This window comes from Carassius auratus, chromosome 38 (assembly GCF_003368295.1).
Source record: "Carassius auratus strain Wakin chromosome 38, ASM336829v1, whole genome shotgun sequence".
NCBI classification, from domain to species: Eukaryota; Metazoa; Chordata; class Actinopteri; order Cypriniformes; family Cyprinidae; genus Carassius; species Carassius auratus.
In genome coordinates, this window is record NC_039280.1 from 2,317,333 (window position 1) to 2,339,872 (window position 22,540).

Consider the following 22,540-nt stretch of genomic DNA (forward strand, 5'->3'; position numbering starts at 1 on the left):
ATAAGGGATTTCATAATGAAATCTTAACTTGTGTTGGGTTAAGGCCCCAAAAATGAGTGGTATTTTCATATATTGTTTTTTAATTTGATTAAATGGATATTTTAATGGCCGTATGTCTGGCAGCAGGATTGCATTAGGTTGGCTGTATCTGATCTGCCAGTCAAAGTCAAAGAAGTCTCTTCTGCTCATCAAGGCTGCGTTTATTTGATCAAAAATAAATAAAAAATTGTTAAATATTATTGCAATTTAAAATAACTGTTTTCTATTGTAATGTATTTTAAAGTGTAATTTATTCCAGTGATCAAAGCTGTATTTTCAGCATCATTCCTCCAGTCTTCAGTGTCACATGATCTTCAGAAATCATTCTATTAACAATATTGAAAACAGTTATGCTTTCAGGATTATTAGAAAGCTTTATTTTTATAAAATCTAAAGCATTCATTCTGAATATAAATATTAATTTCTTTAAAAAAAAAAAACATTTTGACCCCACACTTTCTGTATTTTGTAACAGTAAGGTAGCATGTGACTGGGAAAAGGAATATGATTTTGTCATTTGTCCACTGTCCCACCCTGTATGGCGACACTCAGCAATTTTTTTGTGTTTTTCAGATGGGATTCTTCAGGAGGCATTACAGAGAGATCATAGAGGCCGAAAAGAACAGGAAGGACAGCGATGAAAGCTGGGATTGGGTCCAGAAGAGCCAATGAAAGCTTGGATTGGGTTCAGAAAATCCAATAAGCTGCTACCTTCACCCCGGCTCTCTCCTAAGACCCAGACCCTCCAGCCTTCCATATGTGGAAGAAAAGAATATTCTCCAGATTTTTCGGAGGTTTGACACTTTTTGTTTGTCGTTGATGGTGATCTAGCTGATGTTGGAGGTGAGCGTGTGGCCTGCCAGAAGAGACTCGCAGTGGAATCCCAATGATCTCAATGGGACAGGCCTCCTGCCGAGACGGAAAGAGAGACTTCCTGGAACGAATGTGGATATTGTGTCAATACTAGCAGACAATTACAACCCTCAGGGCGCTGTTGAAAAGCAAAAATTTATTTTTTATAAAATGTATTCCATACTGTATAGAAGAGAGCTTCAAGAGTTGTTTTTAAAGCACTGATGACTGACACATGCCAAAGAGTTTTCAGATGAACCTTGAAGATGGATTGTACATATTTTTCCCTTCCAGATTTTAACTTACAAAGAATGCAAAGCAAAAGTTGGTGTCCTTCATTCATACATCTCATAAGTTAAATGTTGCATGAACAAAAGAAAAGAGGAGATGCAAACCAAAGTTGTTATTGCTCGAGTTGTTAAAGGAGAAGTTAACCAAAACTAATGTTTGCTGAAAATGCACTCATCCCCAGATGATACAAGATGTAGATGAGTTTGTTTCTTCATCAGAACAGATTTTACATCAGTGTCCCAATGCACTGAATGGGTGCCGTCAGAATGAGAGTCCTAACAACTGATAAAAACACCAAAATAATGCCTTGATGATTTTTTTATTTACAAATGCAGTTTTTTACTTCACCAGACTGGTGTGGTGTTGATTACGCTACTGTTTTTATCAGCTGTTTAGACTCTCATTCCGACGGCACCCATTCATCACACAACGGGATGGAATGCCACATTCTCCAAATCTGTTCCCATAAAGACATAAACTCATCCCAATCTTGGATGGCCTGAGGATGAGTACATTTTCAGACAGTTTTCATGTCAGTCCAGTTAGAACAGAAAGAGAAAACCAAATACGTTCTCATGTTAAACATCTTCTGTTTAGTTCATGTGAAATTCACAGCTTGTACTGCACTGGATTTTGACCCCACTGAAAGATGCATGTTATTCCAAAAGAAAAGATTCTGTCTCCTTAAATCTTTCACAAAATAGATGAACTTTTACTGACTTCTTTTGTATTCCCTTCCACCAGCCACCTGTAAATCAGAAGCTGTTCACAGTCGAATCATTTCTTTGCGTAGTGATGTTAAAAGTTCAGAGTTAAGAGCTGCATTGTCGGTTTGCATGTCTGTGCTTTCTGAGGACTGAGGAGTCACAGGCGCAGCGAAAAACAGCTGTCTGTTGATGAGACGACCACCCATTAGCAGCTTTACCGTATTTATTCTTCATATTTCAGTGCAAAATTCACTTATTTTGGATATAAATAAGATACCCAACATGCATTAACTGGGTGGTGAAAATAAATAGATGACAAGATTGTAATATAGTTTAGCACTGCAGGAGCACCAGCAGAAAGACTTACTCCATTGCCCCTTGAAACGGAGGTTCAGTATAATAAATTCCTAATGGATGAAATCAAATCCCACCCTACAAATTTTCTTTGTTTCTCTTACAAACTCCATAATTGGTTGACCTCCGTCTTAGATCTCAAGATATACATTTTAGACGTAATGCAAGGAACACATTCCAAGTACAAAAACACTTTAATCTGCCAAATATTCCCCCCAAAAATCCTACAGCATGTTTATAATTTTTATTCTACAGAAAACTGACAACATATAGTGTCTCCTGCTTTTTAAAGGGATAGTTCAACCCAAAAATTCTGTCATTAATTACACACCCTAATGTCGTTCCAAACCTGTAAGACCTTCATGAAGATATTTCTGATGAAATCTGAGAGCTCTTTGACCCTCCATAGACATCAAGGCACAGAAACATAGTAAGGACATTGTTAAAATAGTCAGGAAAATGAAACGTAATTTAAAGTTTTGGGTGAAGTATCCCTCTAACAAGTCCTCTAATAAGTCTTTTTGAAGTTCAGACTGCAATGGTCCAAGTTTGAGCCGTGCAGGGTCTGCAGTGTGTAATGGCCTAAAAATAGGTGGGAATGTGCAGTGCTTCATCACTGGGCACAAACTCGTAGTTTGGAGCTTATGGGAACAGCTTGTTTTAAGTCAACATTTTGGACTTCACTCAGAGCGCAGCCTGTTTTCTGTCAGACTTTACAAGGAGCTGTTTTATTCAGTGAACTTGGTTCTTGTTTTTTGGCATTTTCCTCTTATTTTAGAGGGTTCATTTGAAAGAACCCCATTTCTTTGATGTTAACCAACGGATCAGTAGCTTTACAATTTGATATTAGATGATCGCTGGAAGATTCTCAAAAAAAATATCTTGTATTATTTGATCAATAATCACCACTGGCACGGCAAATCCACATCTGCATTTCATATCCGTCCCAACACCAGATTCTAGCATAGGTGTGTTTCAGAGAAACACATACTTGACATTATAAGTGTGTAACCTAACTGTGAGTGTTGTTGCCTTTATCACCTATTTTGAGCATTTTAGAATAAACTACTGTCACTGATGTTTTAGATGTAATTGAGAAATATGTTTGTTGTACAAGCTCAAGCTGTATATTTATCTACTGAAACTGCTTTTTTAAAATTAAATATCACAAACAGATGTTTCGTCTCAGCTTTTTTCTAGTGCCACCCAAATATTTATTGCAGTGAGGAGTTTCTTGTTGCACTGATGCCCTCTAGTGGAATACTGCTTTCACTACATTGTGGCGTATAATGTATGCCTTTTTTCAGTACATTATAGATTATAAAAATATGTATAATATAAATATATTTAAAATGGTTATTTTGATTTTTATGCCGTGTTGTTTTAGTACAATTTAAATAGTTCATAATATTGTGAATTGGTTTGTATTTTTGTATTATTTATTGCTATTTTTACTAGAGAGAGAGAGAAATGTTTCTTTGGCAAATGGCTGAAATTAAGTTAGTTTTATGTTCATTTTAAGTACTTGATTTTTAAGGTTTTATTTCCAAGTTTTAGTTAACTATAATATTAGGTATAATTGTAGGTCAGTTTTGTGTAAAATGTCTAATACTTTTGCCAATGCAATCAAATGATGAGTCTTTGGATATTCATATTGGAAATGCATTGTATTTCAATGCATTGGTTTTTTTTTTAACAATTTGGTTGTTTAGGGTGCAATTTGGGATAGGGTCTTGGAGTGTCTCCAGGAACGGGGTGTGGATGATCTTCATTCTGTTAAAAGACCTGAAAAATTCACATGGCATTCATAGTTTATTTAGAGTCATGCTGCAACCCTTCCCCTAAACCAGAACTTGTTCGAAATTTTAAATGTCTTGAGTTTTGTAGAAAAATATTTACCAACAGCATCTGTGACAGAATTGCCTAAAGATGGATTTCATTTTTTTTTGGTCTCTAGATCTTTCAAGTAGAAGACGATGTAAGGAAGATCACTGCAGTTGCTGATTGGCTCTGGCAGTGTCTTTCTCATGTAGGAGCTGCAGCAGACATATCATCCTTATTGAAAGCATTTCAAGTATACACAAAAGCATGGACATATCTGTCACTACTTCAACTCCCTTGGAACAGTTGAGCTCATGTCCGAGATGAAGATAAGTTGCATGTGGAAACACTTCAGGTTCAATCTGAATCCTTCATAGCTCATGCTGACAAGATTTCAGAAGTGGCAGGCTTCATCTCAGCTTTAACGTGTGATGCAAAGAGTCTTGAGGGCGTAGAGAGCTCAAGGGGATGCATCATGTGACTGAATCAAGTAAATTTGTGTTCTTATGCGAAATCTAGTGGAAGACGAGATGTGTTCAAGTGAAGCTCTGGAAAAACTAAAAGAGATGCAACGGAGGTGGTCCGAGGAGATTGAGCAGCTCATGCATGTAGTATCATAAACGTGAAGGACTTTGTGTTGTGTTTCAGGAGATCCAGAGCAACTGGATGAACGGAGTTTGTTGAGGCACAAGAAGATAAAGATGCACAGTATCTCACAAGACAAGCAAGCTTGCTCATTGGCCATATGAGCTAGGTAATCAAGCCGAGCTCATGTAGGCGTGTCGTGGGCGGAGCTATAATACTGATGTTTTGTGTTGTTCTCATTAACACATACTCACTTATCTGCTGATTTCCAACAAAATACAGAAATCTGATGCAGTTGTACTCACATGAATGGGGCCTTTATTCACAGGGACGGTTCCATGCTTTAATAGCAAACCATGTGCAAATCCAGCGTCGACATGGGTCTCGTTAATAAAACATTCGTCACTCAAATGACCAGAACGCACTTGCTACACTCCGTTGCTGCCCCCAGAAAAACAAACTGCATTCACTGTTCATGTAACGCTGGGTTCTTGGGGAAGCTGAACAAACTTTCCCTCATATCCATAAATGCACTTATTTGGAGGCATTCTCGAACAAATCTTATGCAGCGCTGCGGATGATTTTGAAGCGTGTTGATGTGCGCGGTCTCGCTCTCCTCTGGTCAATGTGTGTGCGCGGGCGCGCTTTTCCGGAAGTAATGCTCATATAAGGACTTCCGTTCTCGTCTACATCACTACATCCATGGTTGAAAAAAAAAACAGCGGAAACTTGTAAGATTTTCGGCAGTCATTCTTCAAAATTATTTTTTAAATCTTTGGACATGTTTAGCATGAGAATCCATATCTTTAAGACTGTGAACAACCCTGAATACATGAAACACCATTGTAACCCCCCCCCCCTCCTTTAAATCAACAGCCATGACAAACACATGGTATATCAAATTGATTTATAATTTATAAGTGCTTCTGTGGCTCAAGTGGTAAAGCATTGCGTTAACACAAAAGGTTGTGGGTTTGATTCCCAGGGAACATGCTAGCTAAAAAAATGTTAGCCTGAATACACTGTAAATCTCTTTGCATAAAAGCATCTGCTAAATTCATTAATTTAATTAAAAAAAATTTTTTGAACCTCTCAAACCAAACTTAAAATGCACAATAAACACAATGTGCATAAAAAAAGTCTCCAAAAATATTTATACTGAGGCCATAAAATAATATTAAAAAGTACCCAAAATGTGAGTAGTCAAAAGATAAAATGTTTTCATTATTTTATTATCAACATCCAAGTATAATTGCAGGCCTGATCCCATTAATAAATAATTAACTGTTTTACTTTAAAAACATACATCTTCTAATACATGAATTTATTTTTAAGTCTACTAACCCAAAAAAAATTTTTTTCGAAAAGGACATTGGAAAAAAAAAAAGTTGTATTGTAAATCAAACTTTAAAAAATAAATAAATAAATGAAAGCTTCAAACATTAACCAAATGTTTGAATGGTATACATGTAACTGTTCAATAATCAATTTCAGACTGATTATTTCACATACTTTATTTTACAGTATGTGCAATTTTTCATGAATTCTGCATTTTTGTCTGAATTATATGCATGAATATATATATATATTAAATTTATGCATTTAGCAGACACTTTTATCCAAAGCGACTTACAGTGCATTCAGACTATCAACTTTTACATATTATGTGTTCCCGGGGAATCGAACCCCCAACCTTTTGCTTGGTTGTTTGCTAGCACAGTGCTCTACCAGTTGAGCTACAGGAACACTCAACATGAGTTATATATCAACATGTATCTGAAGAGTAACGATAACTGGATTTTAGAAGTATGATTGAGAATTATAAATGAGATCAAGTGTGAAATTTAGTTGGAAACTGATGATTTGACATCAAAGTTCATTGTGCAGTAAAATGCATTAGCCTGAAGGCTAAAATGACTGAAGTTGCTCAGCTGGCTGCTATTGTGATGTGCTTCACAACTCAAAAGTGACATCCACTTAAAAACACTAAAATCTGAATCACTTAATCCTTTTTATTCAATTTTAGACATCGAATTAAAAAGTGACTGATGTATTTAATTCCCCTTAGCATTTCAGTCAGACTGGTAAAAGAACACAAAAACAGTTAAGCATTTTTAGTGGAAAAACACATACAAATAAAATAGAATTATCTACACAAAAAACAATGACCATAAAAAAGATTGCGTTAAAAAGAAAACCATTTACAACAGAGACTCTGAATGGAATTTCATAGGAACCTTTTCATCACCAAAATCACAAATGATTTGATGAAACGCACACTTGAATGAGACATAGAAGTGCTGTTATATTACAGTTTATATATACTTTGTATGTAGCTATGCGATAAATAAAGTGGGAATTTAGCTAAATGTTTTATTTTTTTCTATAGCTTTATGCATTACACAGTACTAAAAAATACAAAAAACTTTAAGCCACACATCCCTTTTAACCGCTGACAGAAACAGAACCGTTGCATCGCTGATATTATATATATACTCACTCTGCTGCCCAAAATCTGCAGATATAAATGTACTTAAAATGCTTCTTAAGCAAATAAATCCCAATGAGAATCTATGCGCGAGAGGCCAAAATAAAAATATATCTGGTTAGATCATAATGCAGCAGTGGAGAATGTATGTACAAACAGATAGAAATAAATAGAAAAGCTTTATATACAGTACATGCAGGGTGAATATAAAGAGCAGATGTACAGAATACAGTAAATGCATGAGATATATCCTGTATAGGCGTGTTTACTGACAGAATGGAGAGGCTGTGGGGTCAAAGGTTTTGAAGACATCCCTCAAGGGCCTGTCTTTCTTCTTACTGTCTTTGTCCTCCTCATCCTCTTGTGAAGGAACCATGGGTTTGTTCTGCCGCGGGTCAGTGTAAGCAGGCCGGATCAGTCCTGCTAGTGCCTGGATTGGCAAGTTGTGCACGGCGGGAGCTGCCGCCCAAACTGGAGAGCAAGGAGATGCTGGCATCACTGTAGCCACGGGAGAAACTGATGGACAGCCACTAGTGTTGCTCTCGGAGTCATCAAGTGGATCGTCTTTTTCTACTCCTGTTCCCTGTGACGGCGAGGCATGTGGTGGAGAGCTTGGAAGCTTTAGGATACTTGATTTTTTAGAGTGCTCTTCACTTTCACGTTTTGGAGAAAGTAGGCTGTGATTGCGTGGATCGTATAAACTTATCCCACCTAATAGCGTGGTTGGGCTTTCAAGACCCGCACCCACTGACGACGCCAGGCGGGGAGCATATGGGGGCAACTTTGCCGACTCGGGCTTAGTGGAAGCGCCAACCGGTTGGTTTGAAGATCCACGGTGTAGCCGCGGGTCAGAGGATGTACTCTCCCTTATACCAGGCAGCTTGGAGTCCAGGCTTCCTGCGCGGATGATTCTGGGATCAAGAGTCTTGTGAGTACGTGGGTCCAGGGGCTTGTCCGGGTGGTGGTGACGAGTATCCAAAAACCTACCGAGAGGACTACCGAGGCGCTCGACTCCCTCTTTGAAGCGGGCGGCTGCCAGACGGGGATCAGGAGGTGTTGGGGTTGCTGATGGAGGATGATCCGGTGGTGAGGAAAGACTACGGTTTAGCTGAGCATCTGCGATTAAAGGTGGGAGCGGAAGATTTATGGAGGGCTCCTGTTTGGGAATCAACAGAGGTATGAGGTCTTCCGGAGCCCAAACCACGGTTGGTGCAAACGCCGGACGCTGGAGGAGAATATCCACCCGGATGTGACTGAACTGCTTGATTTGACAGCGGGGGTCTCGCAGCGCGGCTCCAGGGCTGGGATCCAACGGGATCAAGGCTGCTTGTTCCCTCAGCTCTCGCTCACATTCGTCATCATCCTCTCCGGCGGGAGGTTTGTGGGACACGCCGGGGTTTGGGTGGCGATGAGGCTCGGGTTTGGAGGAGTTCAAAGGTTTCATCTTGCGCGGGTCTCTGGCAAGCCTGGGGTCCCCGACACCATCTCCAGTGTTTTTCCTGGGATCTGGGGGATGCTGACGCGGGTCAGGTTTTATTCGAGGATCGTTGGGCAAAACTCGTTCCTTCTGGAGTCTAGGGTCGGCTGGTCCCATGCTAGGCTGGTTTTTCAGCATGTCATTCTGCTTCTTTAGAGTATTAAGGATGGCTGTTACGCTACTGCCCTCTTCCTCATCACTGGAGTACCAATTAGGGGCTTCATCTAATAAACAGAAATTATATTAGAGTATGAACATTCAAATAGAATCAAACCGGAACAAGGGTCTTCATATTTTAAACCTACTTTGCTAATGTATTTTCAAATTGATTTGACTATACAGTATATAAAAGGTTACAATGCTGGTTCCCCGCTAAAGACCAAAAGGATTTTTCCACTGGCTTCAGGATTATTGTTTGGTTAATAACACAAATTAACAACTTTTATTAATTTTAAAGCCTAAAAACATTCTGCAGAAGAGGAACCACGAATGCATGACTTCAGTGTCACTAACATTAAGCTTAACTCTTTTAGTCTTTACTTCAGATCTATAAGTTGGAAAGTTAGAGTTAGAATATATTGCCGTAACAGTGAGTAGATAGATTTTAGGTCAGGTTTAGGTTTAACGCCCCCAGCAATCTCTCGAAGTCCCACTTTGAAAACACTTTTTACAAGACACATAAAATATCACAAGTGATGCATTACTGATGTATTTTACATCCAAGAATAAAATGTGCCAAGCTTGTGTCAACCACAGACCAAACAACCATTGACATCAAAAGGGTGGATCCGGAAATGGAAAAAAAACTAACTTTTTCCAGGTTTTAGTACATCTGTAGCACGCTGTTGTTTGGGGTAAAAGTAATATTTAAGTGTTTATGTCCAAAATCCCACTCTAACCTTTCTCTCTGTCGGAAGGTGCAGACCCGTGTCCCTCATCCCTGTGAGAGTCAGAGTCTTGCTTGTTCTGGTTGAGATGTGAAAGCAAAGCTTTCTGTACAGCCGGAAGGAAGTCCTGCATCCCATTGGAATCAGCGTTACCATGTGACTGCGAGTCCTGCATGGGTCCCTCATCTGGAAAACAGGACGTCAATAGATCCATTTTTAATAAATATCATACTTTAAGGGCATCTATTAATGGAAAATACTAAGATCAGACATACCCCCTTGGGCCAGAGACTGGCTGCTAAACAAATTCTTGAAGAACTCCGAGGGCATCTGGCCCATGTTTTGGAAAGGCATGTTCATTTGCATAACAGGCACAGGTTGAAACATGGGAGCCCCTTGTTGATTCAGTAGAGGAGGGTTCATGTGCAGCATGTTTCCATGAAAAGCAGGCGGCTGACCTGGAGGTGGCCTCGGAGAGCACTGACCAAAGCCTTGGGGTGGAGGAGGGCATGGTGGGCTTTGGGGCATTCCTGGACCTGTAAATGGTATTGGAGGACTCCCAATGGAGCCTGGATGAGGGGAATGGGAAGGATTGGGCGGAGAAGACATCATATTGCCAGCCTGCATTTCCTCAGGGCTACTGCCAAACTGTGGACCACCTTGAAACTGTCCAGCGGGAGGAGATGTACTGTTGTAGAAATTGGGTCTGCAATGAAAACCACAATGAAACATGCTGCAAATGAAAGCACAAACTACAACAGAAACCCAATTGGGAGTATTGGGGTAAAAACAGCTTTCTAAAATGTTCTGTTATAATATGTAATCTATACAATGCCAATCTGAAGTGACTGTGATCTGAACTGTGACCATTATGGATACAGAAATAATCATCTATTGTTTCTTTTGAGTTGTAGAATGGAAATACATTCATTGATAACAAACAAGTGAATGGGATAGAAGTAAAATCTAAATGATAATGCTAAAAAAGCTTATATGATATGTTAACAGACCAAACTTCTGGATGTAAACAGTAAGTGTTAAAAGCATTAAGTCAATAAATGTCAACACAGTACCTTAGAGCAATCTTCTGTGCCAAGTCCACAGTAGGCTGAACTTTAATCTCAAAAAGAGAGGGGATCTTCTTGCCTCCATCCGGTGGACTTCCAGGGCCAGGAGTGGGTAACAATCCAACTCCTGGAGGTGGTTTAGGTAGTGGAGCGATTCCTTGTTTTCTCAGATCTTCTAACTCCAGCTCATCCTCATTGACTGTTTCCTCCTCTATATTTAGGATCTTAAATGTGCAACAATAATTAGGTTTCCAATGTGTGGTTTAGTCATTGAATGTGACATTAAGTGCTTTCAAGAGTTGATGCTAAAACATATACCTTGCTGGATTCATACCTGGACTTCTCAAAGTGCTAAAATAGCTCTAACAGAGTGGTGGAACTATGATGTCACTTTGTAGGCAAAAACGCGGAAGCAAGTTAGCATTGTAGCACTTCCGGTTCCATCGTCCATGTCAATGGTTTTTTTGAATGGGAGTTTGGTTAAATTACCTAAAATAAGGTCTGTAGTTCACACAAGCTCAAGAGACTTTAATGTTTTATTCTACATTATAAAACACACCATTTACACCCCACTTGTGATTGTTTTTTTTTATTTTTACTGTTACGTTTCTTAAAAAAGACGGTTGCTAAAAAGTGGCTAAATGGGACTACAGATGCTCTCGGAGACATTAAACGTCATCACGCCGAACACTTTACAATTTACAGTATATTCCATTTGCAGTATAATTTATAGTACAATTAATTGTGTAATTGCCAATTAATAGTTCACCGCATTTTATATTGATGTTCGACAATGTTTTTTTTTTTTTTTTTTTTCTTTGACCCGAAATGCAACCAAGTAGAATATATATATATATATATATATATTAGAAAATCTATAAACTGAGGATGTTCTAGAAGCTGGGATAAAATAACATTTTGTCTACCCATCCTAACAATGAAATGTGGTACTTTATTCACTCAAATTAATGTAATTTTAGCATTTCCAAAAACTCGCTCAATCTGCTCTCATTTTATAGATTAAATGCACTAGAATTTTACTGAATGTTACGTGGAGACACGTTTTTAATTAAAATATTCATATTAATCACTTTTAATGCACCTTATTTACAGAAACACATGCTTTCATGTCCTTTAGTTATTATTAATTTAATTTATTCACTATACTTTTTTATTACTATTGTCTAATTTCTGTTTTAGTTTGGCTCTATTTTTGTATTATTCCAGTTTATATAAAAACGATCTTGTAGCGTGGAATGAAATTCATATACAGTGTGAATCCCTTTCACTGAACGCGTTAAAAATGTCAGAAGCAATGCACATTATCCCAAGTTACTTAAAATTCTCAGCGGTCAGTGTGGATTTTAAATATGCATGCAGTGCATGTATTTGTAAGAAAACTGAATATTAAGTGACAAGTTAGTCCATACCTTCTCCAAAAGTCCCTTGGTAACATCAGTTAAAGGTTCATGGGAGAACTTGCAGTTGTCTCCCTGATAACACTTTGCTCCGGTGTGAAAGAACTTGCACGGATATTCACATACACTTTAGAGTCAAGGTCCAAAATGAGTAACAAACAACAGAAAGCCCTTTTTTTCTTTTCTTTTTGACTAATGTCATGTTATGATTATTTCCTACCGCTAATCTATAAAAACTTATCCAAGAAATGTTTTGAAAGGATATTGTGCATGTATATACAGATATCTCCTTTGGTACAGTATCCCTGCACATAAAACTTGCACAGTTCTTTCTTCTTCTCTGGAACAACATTATCATGGTCAAACTTGCACTGGTCCCCCTGTGAAGCATTACCATCACGTTACAACTGAATTTAAACAAATGCTGTTTAACCCAACATGTGTGTGACAAGGGTGCAATTGGCTTACTTTGATGCATCTACCCTCAAGGAAATATTTACAAATGTGCCTCCCATTGTGTTCAACCGTATGTTGATTAATGAATTCCTGGCTCATGATTGGACGCTTCTTCTGGAAACTGGCTGGATCTTTAGAATCCTGTATGAGGACAAGACAATAACAACACAAGTGCCCAGAGATCTTACTGGAGATGGTTCACTCAAAAATGAGAAATTCTCACCCCTTCTCCTCCTCGACCACGACCCCGGCCCCAGTTCTTGCCCTTCTGTTTCTTATTCTTGTTCGGCATTCCCCGTCCCCTGCCGATGGCACCACGACCTCTACCTCGCTGCCCACCAACTACAAAACAAGTGAAAGAAATTAATAAAGGAATGGCCAAAATGGCAGATTTGGTCTGTTGGGTCTTCAAATGGATTCCCACGCATTTTTTTTTGTTTTCTTTGTTAGTAAAGTAAACACCATACACTGCTGCTGCTGTTGTTGTTGTTGTCCCTTCATGATTGGTCTCTTGGCCTGGTCTTTAGCCCCTCCTTTGCCATGACCAGACGACTCTTTAGCATGTTTGTATTTAGACAGCTCCTCAGAGAAATCATCCTCTTCATCATAGTCGTACTTTTCTTCACTGTAGTCACTGTATCTGTCTAAATCGTTGTTCTTGTGCTGCATTGATCTTGGTGGTTTCGTGGGTTCATTTTCCCGCTGGAGATGTGGGTAGAACAGAAAATGAACTAAAGGCTGCTGCTAATGAAATGTTAAATCCAGTACCTGACTCTGAACTCACCTGTACCAGTTCTCCATCGTGGTCACGGTATGTTCCTTTGCTCTTCTTGTTTTTAGGTCTGTCTTGTCGCTCGTGATCTGAGTCATAGCTGTCCGAGCTGGAGCCGCTGGATGATGGCGAGTGATGCTGAGTTGGAAAATGTTGAAAAAAGGTAAGAGAAAAGGTCAAAACTAGTAACAGTTGCACAAAAAAGATAGGAAAGAATGTACTTTTTGATGGTCTCGTCTCTTTCTTTTTGACCGCCGTTTTTCTTTAATTTTCCTGTGTCGCTTTCGGGAATGCCGGTGTGACTTTTCATCTTTTTCTCTGTCTTTTTTTCCTTTCTCTTTGTCTTTCTCAACCTTTTCAGAATCCTCCATGGTTTCCTTCACTTCTTCTATGCCTATCCCTTCATCATCTATTTCTCCGTCCTCCAATTCGCCATCCTCCCTGTAAGATCAAACATGTTTGAGAATTTAATTGGATAAAACAATGAGCCAAGAAAGTGCCATCAAATCAGTGAAATAGCTAAATATACGGAGCAAAACAGTCTCTAGTAGCCTCAGCAACATTACTATTATTGCTCATGCACATAATTAAGGGTTTGTTATGAAGTTTTAAAGACTCGAGCCAAAAATCAACCACCCACAATCGTCTAGCAGAGAGAACATCTTACAAACATTAAAACAATGCATTAGCAAACACCCACAACACCATAGTGAGCTTTGCATAGGCCATCAGTAAATATATAGTTACAACTTCAAAAAAAGTCATAAAAAAATAACTAAAATCAAAAGATTAAACTAAAGTGTCTATTATGTTCTGAAGAGCATATGCTGGATATGAACACTGCAATTTGCTTTTCTGTTCATATTTCAAACATAGTAATCTTTTTTTCTATAATGTTTGTGATGAAATAAATGAAATTCTAAATATTTTGGGTAATGCCAGAGTCACATAATCAAGCAGAATAAACCTTCCTCTTAAATGCCCAATGCAAAATGAATGGAGAAGCTAACTCTTATTGGATTACAACCAATACGGATGTGAATGTTTGTTTTGCCAGGAGTCAAATTCCCAAGTTTTCCAAGCATTAAAGTTTGAAGTGAGAACAAGGACACCGTAGTCTTTACTAAATTAGACCATGATGACACTATAGAACAAAAACCAAGATTTTTGGGATTTTACATTGCTAAATGGCTTTACATACCATAATACATGCTTTAATATGGCACTATAGTACCTTAGTGTGCTTGGAAACACAAAATGATTGTTTCTACAAAGTTAACACACAACATCAGTGTTTTTCAATGGGATGATGTAGTACTGGTCTGATGACTAACTTGGTTGAACTTTGAGGACAGAAATGGAAGAAAACTCAATAATTATTACAACATGGCACATTATTACAACACTTTCTCGATATTAAACACATGAGCAATATACTCATGTGTGAATTTAGATAATGCACAAAGAGATAAAAGGTGTTACGCTGTTGTAATCTGTAACTAGCATGGGCTTGAGTTGCAATGAGATATTTTGCATCTGGATACTTTCAAGGTCAAGCCAGCAAACTCTTTATTCAGTAATGCATGCTATGTTTATACAGCACCATTGGAAATATTTGCAACGTTATTGCAACTTACATTATAAGGGGAAAAATGCATCTGAATTGGGGTCAGAAATTCATATTCAAGATTAAGGACATAAAAATCCTCCAAATATGGCGTAGATATTTAAAAGTGTGGGCCAAAATTATTATTATCTGCTACCTAATTATTACAACATAGCACATCATTACAACACATAGCACTTTCTCAATATAAAACACATGAGCAATGTACTCGTGTTAATGTAGATAATGCACACAAAGAGATGAAAGGTGTTACGCTGATTCAAAAATTAATCTGAAACTTACATGGGTTGGAGTTGAAATTATTCAAGAATGAGGACATAGAAATCCTCCAAATATGGCGTAGATATTTTAAAGTATGGGCCAAAATTGGACTCATTCAACATTATTTCTGACAATGACGTTTGATATAAATGGACAAAAAAATGTGGATATAAAAATTTTGATGACGAATCATGCACAAGACTAGGAATGCATGAAAGAACATAGAAATAAATAGGGTCAAAGTGGGCAGATACATTTAAGACAGACTCAGCCAACTTTAGAGCCTCCCATCACTGGCTGATAATTAAAACAGCTCAACACATGGCTTACAATGCCTCAACAGTCCTGTCCTGAATTTCTACCAGACATGTTTTCCTTTTCGAAGTGGGCGGGGCTTTCCGATGGACCGTGAGTGGGCGGGGCATCGTAAGCGTCGTGATCATTTACATATTCAACAGCCTTCAAGCGACTTTTTAACATTACAGTAATAATGACAAGCTACTAAAGACTTCTACAGTACATGCAGGAAAATGTTACTTAGAGAACTGGGGGAAAGGCCTGTCCAACAGCGAAAACGAAGCCTAACGTACTTGGAAAACCAAAATAGATGTCAAAAGATCCACATTCACTCGATAGACCCACACAGTGAAGCATTTGCAGACAAGAACATGTTTACTCGACCTTTCTTCCCCTGTCAGCTCACAGTCTGTCATGTGTTTGTCAAGTACGGGGCTTGGGGGGCTGGAGAAGAGGCTCACAAAAGCCATGATGATTGGAAACGGAACTGGCCCTTCTCCTGAAGGTTTTGATATAACGTTACTGACAGTCTGGAGAAAAACTCACGGTTTACGCGTCTCAACAACACGTGAGACGCTTAACAGACATTATATCCGCTCTCATGTTTACCGCTGTCTCAACACAGCTTTGATACCCTCAGCTTTGTTTGTGTCCCCGGCGGTTTCACAGATGCCCTGGTGCAAGACTGCAGACGCAGAATATTGTGTTTATGTTCGAAGGCTTTTTCGGGATCTTCCTCAGACATGGCGCACGCAACACTTTAGTGAAAATGGCTGCGAGGATCTTGCAGAAGCACAGTGGTGAGTGGTTCCGCCCAGTTTGTAAGCGTAGCCAATCACTGGGTTTTCCGCCACAAAGACTCACTCTGCTATTGGTTGAAGCACTGGCGCCTAGGCGGGAGAACAATTTTCTGTTAATCTATTGGCTATTGAGGATGTCATCATTTTTTTTTATTATTATTATTAATGAAGGTAACATTGAGTACAAACGGGTAAAACCCGCCGTACATGTTCTGATGACGCACTATTTATATTCTGTTTATTGCGGTTTTTCTTTTCTTTTTATTTGACCATTATTATGTTTTTTTCTGAAGCAATGCGATGTACTAAGCTCTTGTACGTGTTTTGGAAATTTCATAAACAAGAAAAAAAACTAAATTAAATATTGAACACAACTGTGCAATTCAAAAATAGCCCAAGGTCTAAGTAAAACAGATAGAGCAAAATTAAACAATGTATAAGTTTAAAAGCTGAACAGAACAACTCACATTCCCAAAGTAACACCAGTGTACTACATAAAACATTTGTCATAAATAGCCTGTTTAATTTGTGTAAATTAATTATTAACAGTAAAGGTGACAATAGTGTTAAGTAGCCTATGTATGTTAGACTATGCAGAAAAAAAGTTATACAAGTTCCACTTCATTTACAAACTCTTTAAACAGTGAACAAGCTTAAACAATCACAAACTAGTATGTGAAATCTCTAGCATATATTTTTGATACCTATAGAGATAAAGACATTGTTCAGTTCAACACAAATATGAAAATAAAAGTATTTGTCTGTGGCTAAACTATAATAATAATAATAATAATGACAGGGTTTGGAGTCACACTCGCCTTAAATACAAACCCGATTCCAAAAAAGTTGGGACACTGTACAAATTGTGAATAAATCAGAATGCTGTGGAAGTTTCAAATTTCAATATTTTATTCAGAATAATAATTCATGTTGCCAATTGACCTAATACGTTTCAAATTGGTCCTCCAGCTGTTCCTTATATGTACATTTAACTTTTCCGGCCTCTTATTGCTACCTGTCCCAAGTTTTTTTGGAATGTGTAGCTCTTGTGAAATACAAAATGAGCCCATATTTGGCATGACATTTCAAAATGTATCATTTTCAACATTTGATATGTTATCTATATTCTATTGTGAATAAAATATAAGTTTATGAGATTTGTAAATTATTCAATGCCTTTTTTATTCACAATTTGTACAGTGTCCCAACTTTTTTGGAATCGGGTTTGTATTTTATGTTTCCTGAGAGATATTCATTAAATTCAAAGATAAAGATGCTTCTGATTCATCACTTGTGTCTTGAATCTCATCTTCGGGTGGTTTTGATGTCTTTTGTCTTATGCATATAATTAGTACAGTTATGCACACGGGTAATACAAATCCAAGAAGAAAGGCAGCCACTGCCTTAAGTACATGTTCTGTGATTTGTGACAGAAACAAGGACTTCTCCCCTGAAAAAAAAACAACAACAAAAACAAGAGCAACTTTGTTGAGTTTTCAGATTATTTATCATTATGCTCAAATAAATTATTCATGCCCTTGTGAGTGACTTACCATAGGTTATCCTCATTTTCCCATCAATGCTTAAGTGTTCAATCTCACAGGTAACATCGTGACCGCTCACGTTTCTAAGGCTAAGATAGGAGATCATCTGGAAAGTGCCATCTTTGTGAGGGAGTATTCCAGTAGTTGATACACCAAAATAGATGGGTTTTCCTTTTTGAGTCCAGCGTACTTTAATGACGTTTGGATAAAAGCCACGCACAGCACATTTAAGATATTGCTGATCCTTTTCTCCTCCAGAAGACACATATACTGCAGGTTTTGCTACAATTGTAAAGTAAGGAATTGTTTATCAAAATTGCAATGTGAAACCAACATAAAATATACAGTATATGTACTTTAAACATATTTATGCATCAAAACTACAGTATACATCCAATTTACAGTCAGTGATAGACATATACTGCAGATTTACCTGCCCTGGAGAGGGAGTTGTTGGACTTTAGGAAGACAGTTTTCACAGCAGAACACACCTTTACTAGTCTTGCCTCTTTTCTGTTAATGTATTCTTTGCTCTTTCTCTCGTCTGCTAAAAGTTGACCAGGTTCACTTGTAGCAACCACAGCTTCCTTCGCCAAATCCACATGCATGATGTCTCTGCCATCATACCCATAGCGCCAGAAACGGCTTACTTGCCCTTCATTATTAAATGCACATCCAATGAACTGCTGGTATGCATGTTCTTCTAAAATAAACCAATTGCAATATTATTAATACTAAATATCTATAGATCACATGCAGGTAATTTGATGTTAAAATATGCACAGAATCTAATTGGATTTTTAACCTGTTAAGCCTTTCTCTCATAAAGAGCATATATATATATATATATATATATATATATATATATATATATATATATATATATATATATATATATATATATTCTCCCACACAATATTACACGAAATATAAAAATATATATATATTGGTCAAAATGTCCTACCTGCTGCAAGGATGGTATTAAAGAAAGCCACGACGAAAAGAAAAACTAGCATTTTGTTTTGTCAGCATTCACAACAATACAAGTTTCAAAAGTGAAACTGGGTCTTTTATAATGCTGTACCGTAATGGTGCAATCAATTTATTTTAATATTTTATTATATTTTAAATCACTCTATATGGGTCTTATTGTTAATGAACTTACAAAAATTCTTAAGGAAGAAATCATTCAAGCCTGTAAAAGAAAACCATGGAATATCAAAAGTGAAAGTATGGAAAGAAAACTGGTCAAAACATCATGTGATTGTCAGGTGACTAATACAGGTTTTAACAGGAACACATTGGCTTTTGGTTACTTTCTGTGAACCAAACTGCGTGAATGGCAAACATGGAAATCATACAGACATTCATATTAATACTTCTGCTTCCTCCTCAGATCACTATGTGGACAGGTAAAGTTATAATTTTGCTTTGTTTTCTCATCCCTCCTCTTCAACAGGAAGTAATGCATCATTTAGACAACATGAAGATAAGAATCTTAGCATGTGTAAATCCATTGCATTTATTAATTTAAAAATATTGTACTGCTTAATATTAATGAATAAGTTACGTTTTTTGTTGTTGTTTTTATTTTTAGAGTACCAGACAGTTAATGTCCTGGCCTACACAAGGATGATGGAAAATGGCACCATAGACCAGGCAGTGGTTGTTTTGGTGAATGAAGCCACATTTGCATACTTTGACCAGCCAAAAAATACATTTGTCTTGCGTCCCAGTGCAAGCGCCGGGTTCTCAGTTTTAGAAAACGGTGATCAGTCGTTCTGCATGAATGAGGTGTTAGGAGGATTTTATCGACAAACTGATTACCTGGAGAAACTTAAACAAGAAACAAATTCATCGAAAGCACTTTTGGGTAAACTGATCATAAGTTATGATATCCTTCTAAACTGACATTACTTTCTTTCTATATCACAACAAATGGGAAATCTTTAAGAATTTAAATTGGGGATTGGCAATGATTGGGGACTTTCAATGGACTTTTTTCACATTTATGGGTTGCTCAGCAGCGGTAGTCATCATAGTTGGGTTAACTTGAAGAGCAGTGAATGAGAGAATATCACAAATATATGTTTTGCATTCCCCAAAAAACAACAAAACAAAAACTTTTAATAAAATTAGAGAGAGAGACTGATGACGGTAGTCAAAAGAGAAAACAATGTCAAATTCACAGTCCCTCCCATTGACTCTGCATTAGAAACACCTTTCGCATTAGAGTTGACTAGTTCTTTTGTAATATGATGTAAAGGTAAGATAAAACAAAGAATAGTCTTATACATAAAAAAAATATAATATAAATATAAATACAAATAAGAAAAACTTGCTTTAAAGAAAGACTTAAATGTTTCATCACGGTCTTGTGAAAAGGGTCCCTTTTCACTTTATCGTGCTTAACAGTCATCAGCATCGTAAATCCTAAATCGTACATCTATAACACAATTCTTTGTATTACATCAGATAACAAAAAAAAAGTGAGGGTGTTTTCTAATGCAGCATCTTTGGGAGGGACAGTAATTTGACTTCATTCTCTCTTCTGACTGCCGCAATCAGTCTCTCTCAATTTGTTTCCTTTTATTGATAGTCATGAATACACTATTGTGGAGTTTTTCTTTTGCTATTTAAGCAAATGGGTGTGCAAAAAATATATTTGTGGTACTCTCCCATTCACTGCTCTTCAAGTTAACCCAACTACGATGACATCCACTGCTGCGAAACCCTGGAAATGTGAAAAAGGTTGTTTGGATGTTTTTAATTGATCAGTTGATTCATCAAAAAAAAACTCAGAATTTGTTCACAAATTCGACTGAATTTTCATATACTGACACACACATGAACCTGAACAGGTTATTTTTTTTATGGATTAAAAAAAATGAATAAATTTTTTAACAATTATTTCAAGTTTTCTTACTTGAATTCTTTCTTTATTTTCTCCTTAGAACGTCCTTCCGTCAATGTGTATACTAAATTTACTGAAGAACAAGGAAAAGTAAATGTCCTTTACTGCTATGCCACTGGGTTTTACCCTGGTGACATTGAAATAAACTTTTATCTAAATAGCCAAAAGTCCACTGTGAAAGCAGAGACCTCTGACTTAATGTATGGGGAAGACTGGACCTTCAAAGTGTACAAGTATATGAATATCACCCCACAATATGGGGACGTGTACACATGTGAAGTGAGACACAGTAGTTTGGCTGAACCTAAAATGACAGAGTGGAGTAAGTTTGATCACTTTATTGGAAATGTGAAATATAAAGTTTTTTTTTCAAATAGTAATATATTGATAAAATAATTAATAATTTGTTTTTAAACTTTTCTGAAGGGCCTGAATTTGCAGCATCCACATCACATCCCTACTGGGCTTACGCACTACTTCTTGGCATCCTGTTGGGAATCATGGTATCTGTCCTGATTTTAAGAAGAGAACAGCATTCTCAATTATAATGGGGGAAAACTGAACTGCAGTACATTGTGGCTTATAGATGAGAACAGTATCATTTATTTAGATAGAATCCATTACAATCTATAATTTAATATTTATTCTGTAAATCCATGTTTGCCAATTGTATGCCTGGTTGTGTGTCTGATTTTTATTAAAATGTACGCCTGTATATTCTTCTTCTTCTTATTTTTTTTATAAGGCACATTTAAAACAAACGCTAATTTAACTAAGGACTAATCCTGGCTTAATAAGCACAATCAGGCCTTAGTGTTCTTTAGTCACTTTAAAATAGTCTGTATTTATTGTCAAAGGCATTTGTAGGCATGGGGACAAGGGTGTCTGCTCCAGAAAAATAAATAAATAATAAAATAATAAACAAGGTATTTATATTTATTTTTTGCTCACTTAGACGTACATGCCTAGGTCAGAGATGCAAACGGGATTGGGGGAATGCTCCACACGGAATTTATTTTAAAGATATCTGCTTTACATGCTCATTTGTAGTTACTTTAAGGTTTTTGTTATTATTATTATTATTATTATTTATTACTTTATTTATATGTTTTATTACTTTATATTTTTCACAGACATATAAATTAACATCTTGTAACATTTTACAAAAGTGATGATTCAATATATTTGGTCAAAATCCCATGTTATAAAAGAGTTTTATTTCATTTTTCAAATATCGGCATCGTCCGATAAATTTTTCTGCTTGGCCGATATGTTTGAAGCGGAACTTTAAGTTAGACGGTGCTGAAAAATTATTGTTAACAGTTCTTTCATATGGATAGAAGTCTGTCTAATAATCAGAAATTAACATATACAAAAAGTACTATAATGATTGTTTTTATGTGATTAGTAAAAGAAAGACAAACATTAAAATACTTTATCTTTTGCCGTAAGCATTAAGCAAATACGCATTTATATAAAAAACCGTTACCTTGGCTTTATTTGAAAAATATGATTCCCAATGCACACAAACTTCCCAGAATACTGAGTACCCTGTTGGTTACAATGTTTACGTCCTTATTATTTATATTTTTATTAAATATTTATTAATTTGTGAAAAGTGCGTTGTCATCTAAAGTTTGGTAATTTTACCCATTTGTTTTTAATACATTGTCAAATGATTTCAAATTGATTAAATATTAATTAAAAACTTCTACAAAAAATATATCGGTTTTATATCGACTATCGCCCACAAGATATCGGCATCGGCATTGGCTGTCAAAAAAACTATATCAGTTGACCACTATACCTCAAATACTTATTACCCTTTCTAGACAGTTTTTGAAGTAAAGTGTACATAAAATACTATGCCAAGCAACCAGTTC

At 36.9% G+C, this 22,540-nt stretch overlaps 4 protein-coding genes across 9 annotated transcripts in view; 2 read left to right on the top strand and 2 right to left on the bottom strand.

Annotated features, from left to right (window-relative positions):
- LOC113056640 (integrin alpha-9-like) overlaps positions 1-3,420 on the top strand; it is an 86,845-nt gene extending 83,425 nt beyond the window's left edge. The window contains exons 28-29 of one of the 2 annotated variants that reach the window (XM_026223425.1): positions 613-696; positions 728-3,420. In XM_026223425.1, the coding sequence (XP_026079210.1) occupies positions 613-696; positions 728-742 (99 nt within the window). In that variant the 3' untranslated portion in view covers positions 743-3,420. Of the gene's footprint in view, positions 1-612 lie in introns of both variants that reach the window. The other variant, XM_026223424.1, reaches the window with a different exon arrangement.
- A 3,221-nt stretch (positions 3,421-6,641) lies between these two features.
- LOC113056642 (zinc finger CCCH domain-containing protein 6-like) lies at positions 6,642-16,313 on the bottom strand. Of its 4 annotated transcripts, none has more exons than XM_026223430.1 (12): positions 15,745-16,313; positions 13,436-13,655; positions 13,227-13,352; positions 12,910-13,144; positions 12,666-12,784; positions 12,455-12,583; positions 12,252-12,366; positions 11,999-12,108; positions 10,575-10,792; positions 9,780-10,207; positions 9,514-9,687; positions 6,642-8,838 (listed from the first exon to the last, which is right to left on the bottom strand). In XM_026223430.1, the coding sequence occupies exons 1-12, from the start codon at positions 15,867-15,869 to the stop codon at positions 7,403-7,405; spliced, it is 3,435 nt and encodes a 1,144-aa protein (XP_026079215.1). In that variant the 5' UTR covers positions 15,870-16,313; the 3' UTR covers positions 6,642-7,402. The 4 variants fall into 4 exon arrangements, with proteins under 4 accessions (XP_026079215.1, XP_026079214.1, XP_026079216.1 ...); XM_026223429.1 differs by having other exon boundaries at positions 9,777-10,207; positions 15,745-16,311; XM_026223431.1 differs by having other exon boundaries at positions 9,777-10,207; positions 15,784-16,307.
- A 1,023-nt stretch (positions 16,314-17,336) lies between these two features.
- LOC113056643 (H-2 class II histocompatibility antigen, A-F beta chain-like) lies at positions 17,337-18,850 on the bottom strand. 2 transcript variants are annotated; one of them, XM_026223433.1, is made up of 4 exons: positions 18,708-18,850; positions 18,177-18,446; positions 17,753-18,025; positions 17,337-17,649 (listed from the first exon to the last, which is right to left on the bottom strand). In XM_026223433.1, the coding sequence occupies exons 1-4, from the start codon at positions 18,757-18,759 to the stop codon at positions 17,432-17,434; spliced, it is 813 nt and encodes a 270-aa protein (XP_026079218.1). In that variant the 5' UTR covers positions 18,760-18,850; the 3' UTR covers positions 17,337-17,431. The 2 variants fall into 2 exon arrangements, with proteins under 2 accessions (XP_026079218.1, XP_026079219.1); XM_026223434.1 differs by having other exon boundaries at positions 18,177-18,443; positions 18,708-18,832.
- A 166-nt stretch (positions 18,851-19,016) lies between these two features.
- LOC113056644 (rano class II histocompatibility antigen, A beta chain) lies at positions 19,017-21,584 on the top strand. Its single transcript, XM_026223435.1, has 4 exons — positions 19,017-19,155; positions 19,341-19,616; positions 20,698-20,979; positions 21,084-21,584. Exons 1-4 carry the CDS (start codon positions 19,083-19,085, stop codon positions 21,203-21,205), a joined length of 753 nt encoding a protein of 250 aa, XP_026079220.1. The 5' UTR covers positions 19,017-19,082; the 3' UTR covers positions 21,206-21,584.
- Positions 21,585-22,540: the final 956 nt, after the last annotated feature.

Coding starts and splice junctions, on each gene's coding strand:
- LOC113056642 (XM_026223429.1), bottom strand. CDS start 15,869: ATGGCTTTTGTGAGCCTCTTCTCCAGCCCCCCAAGCCCCGTACTTGAC. Junction 12,367..12,454: donor TTGAGGGTAGATGCATCAAA/GTAAGCCAATTG, acceptor AATGCTTCACAG/GGGGACCAGTGCAAGTTTGA. Junction 10,793..11,998: donor CCAAGGGACTTTTGGAGAAG/GTATGGACTAAC, acceptor TGCACATTTAAG/ATCCTAAATATAGAGGAGGA.
- LOC113056643 (XM_026223433.1), bottom strand. CDS start 18,759: ATGCTAGTTTTTCTTTTCGTCGTGGCTTTCTTTAATACCATCCTTGCA. Junction 18,447..18,707: donor TAATACCATCCTTGCAGCAG/GTAGGACATTTT, acceptor GGTTTATTTTAG/AAGAACATGCATACCAGCAG. Junction 17,650..17,752: donor GAAAATGAGGATAACCTATG/GTAAGTCACTCA, acceptor TTTTTTTTTCAG/GGGAGAAGTCCTTGTTTCTG.
- LOC113056644 (XM_026223435.1), top strand. CDS start 19,083: ATGGCAAACATGGAAATCATACAGACATTCATATTAATACTTCTGCTT. Junction 19,156..19,340: donor TCAGATCACTATGTGGACAG/GTAAAGTTATAA, acceptor TTTTATTTTTAG/AGTACCAGACAGTTAATGTC. Junction 20,980..21,083: donor ACCTAAAATGACAGAGTGGA/GTAAGTTTGATC, acceptor ACTTTTCTGAAG/GGCCTGAATTTGCAGCATCC.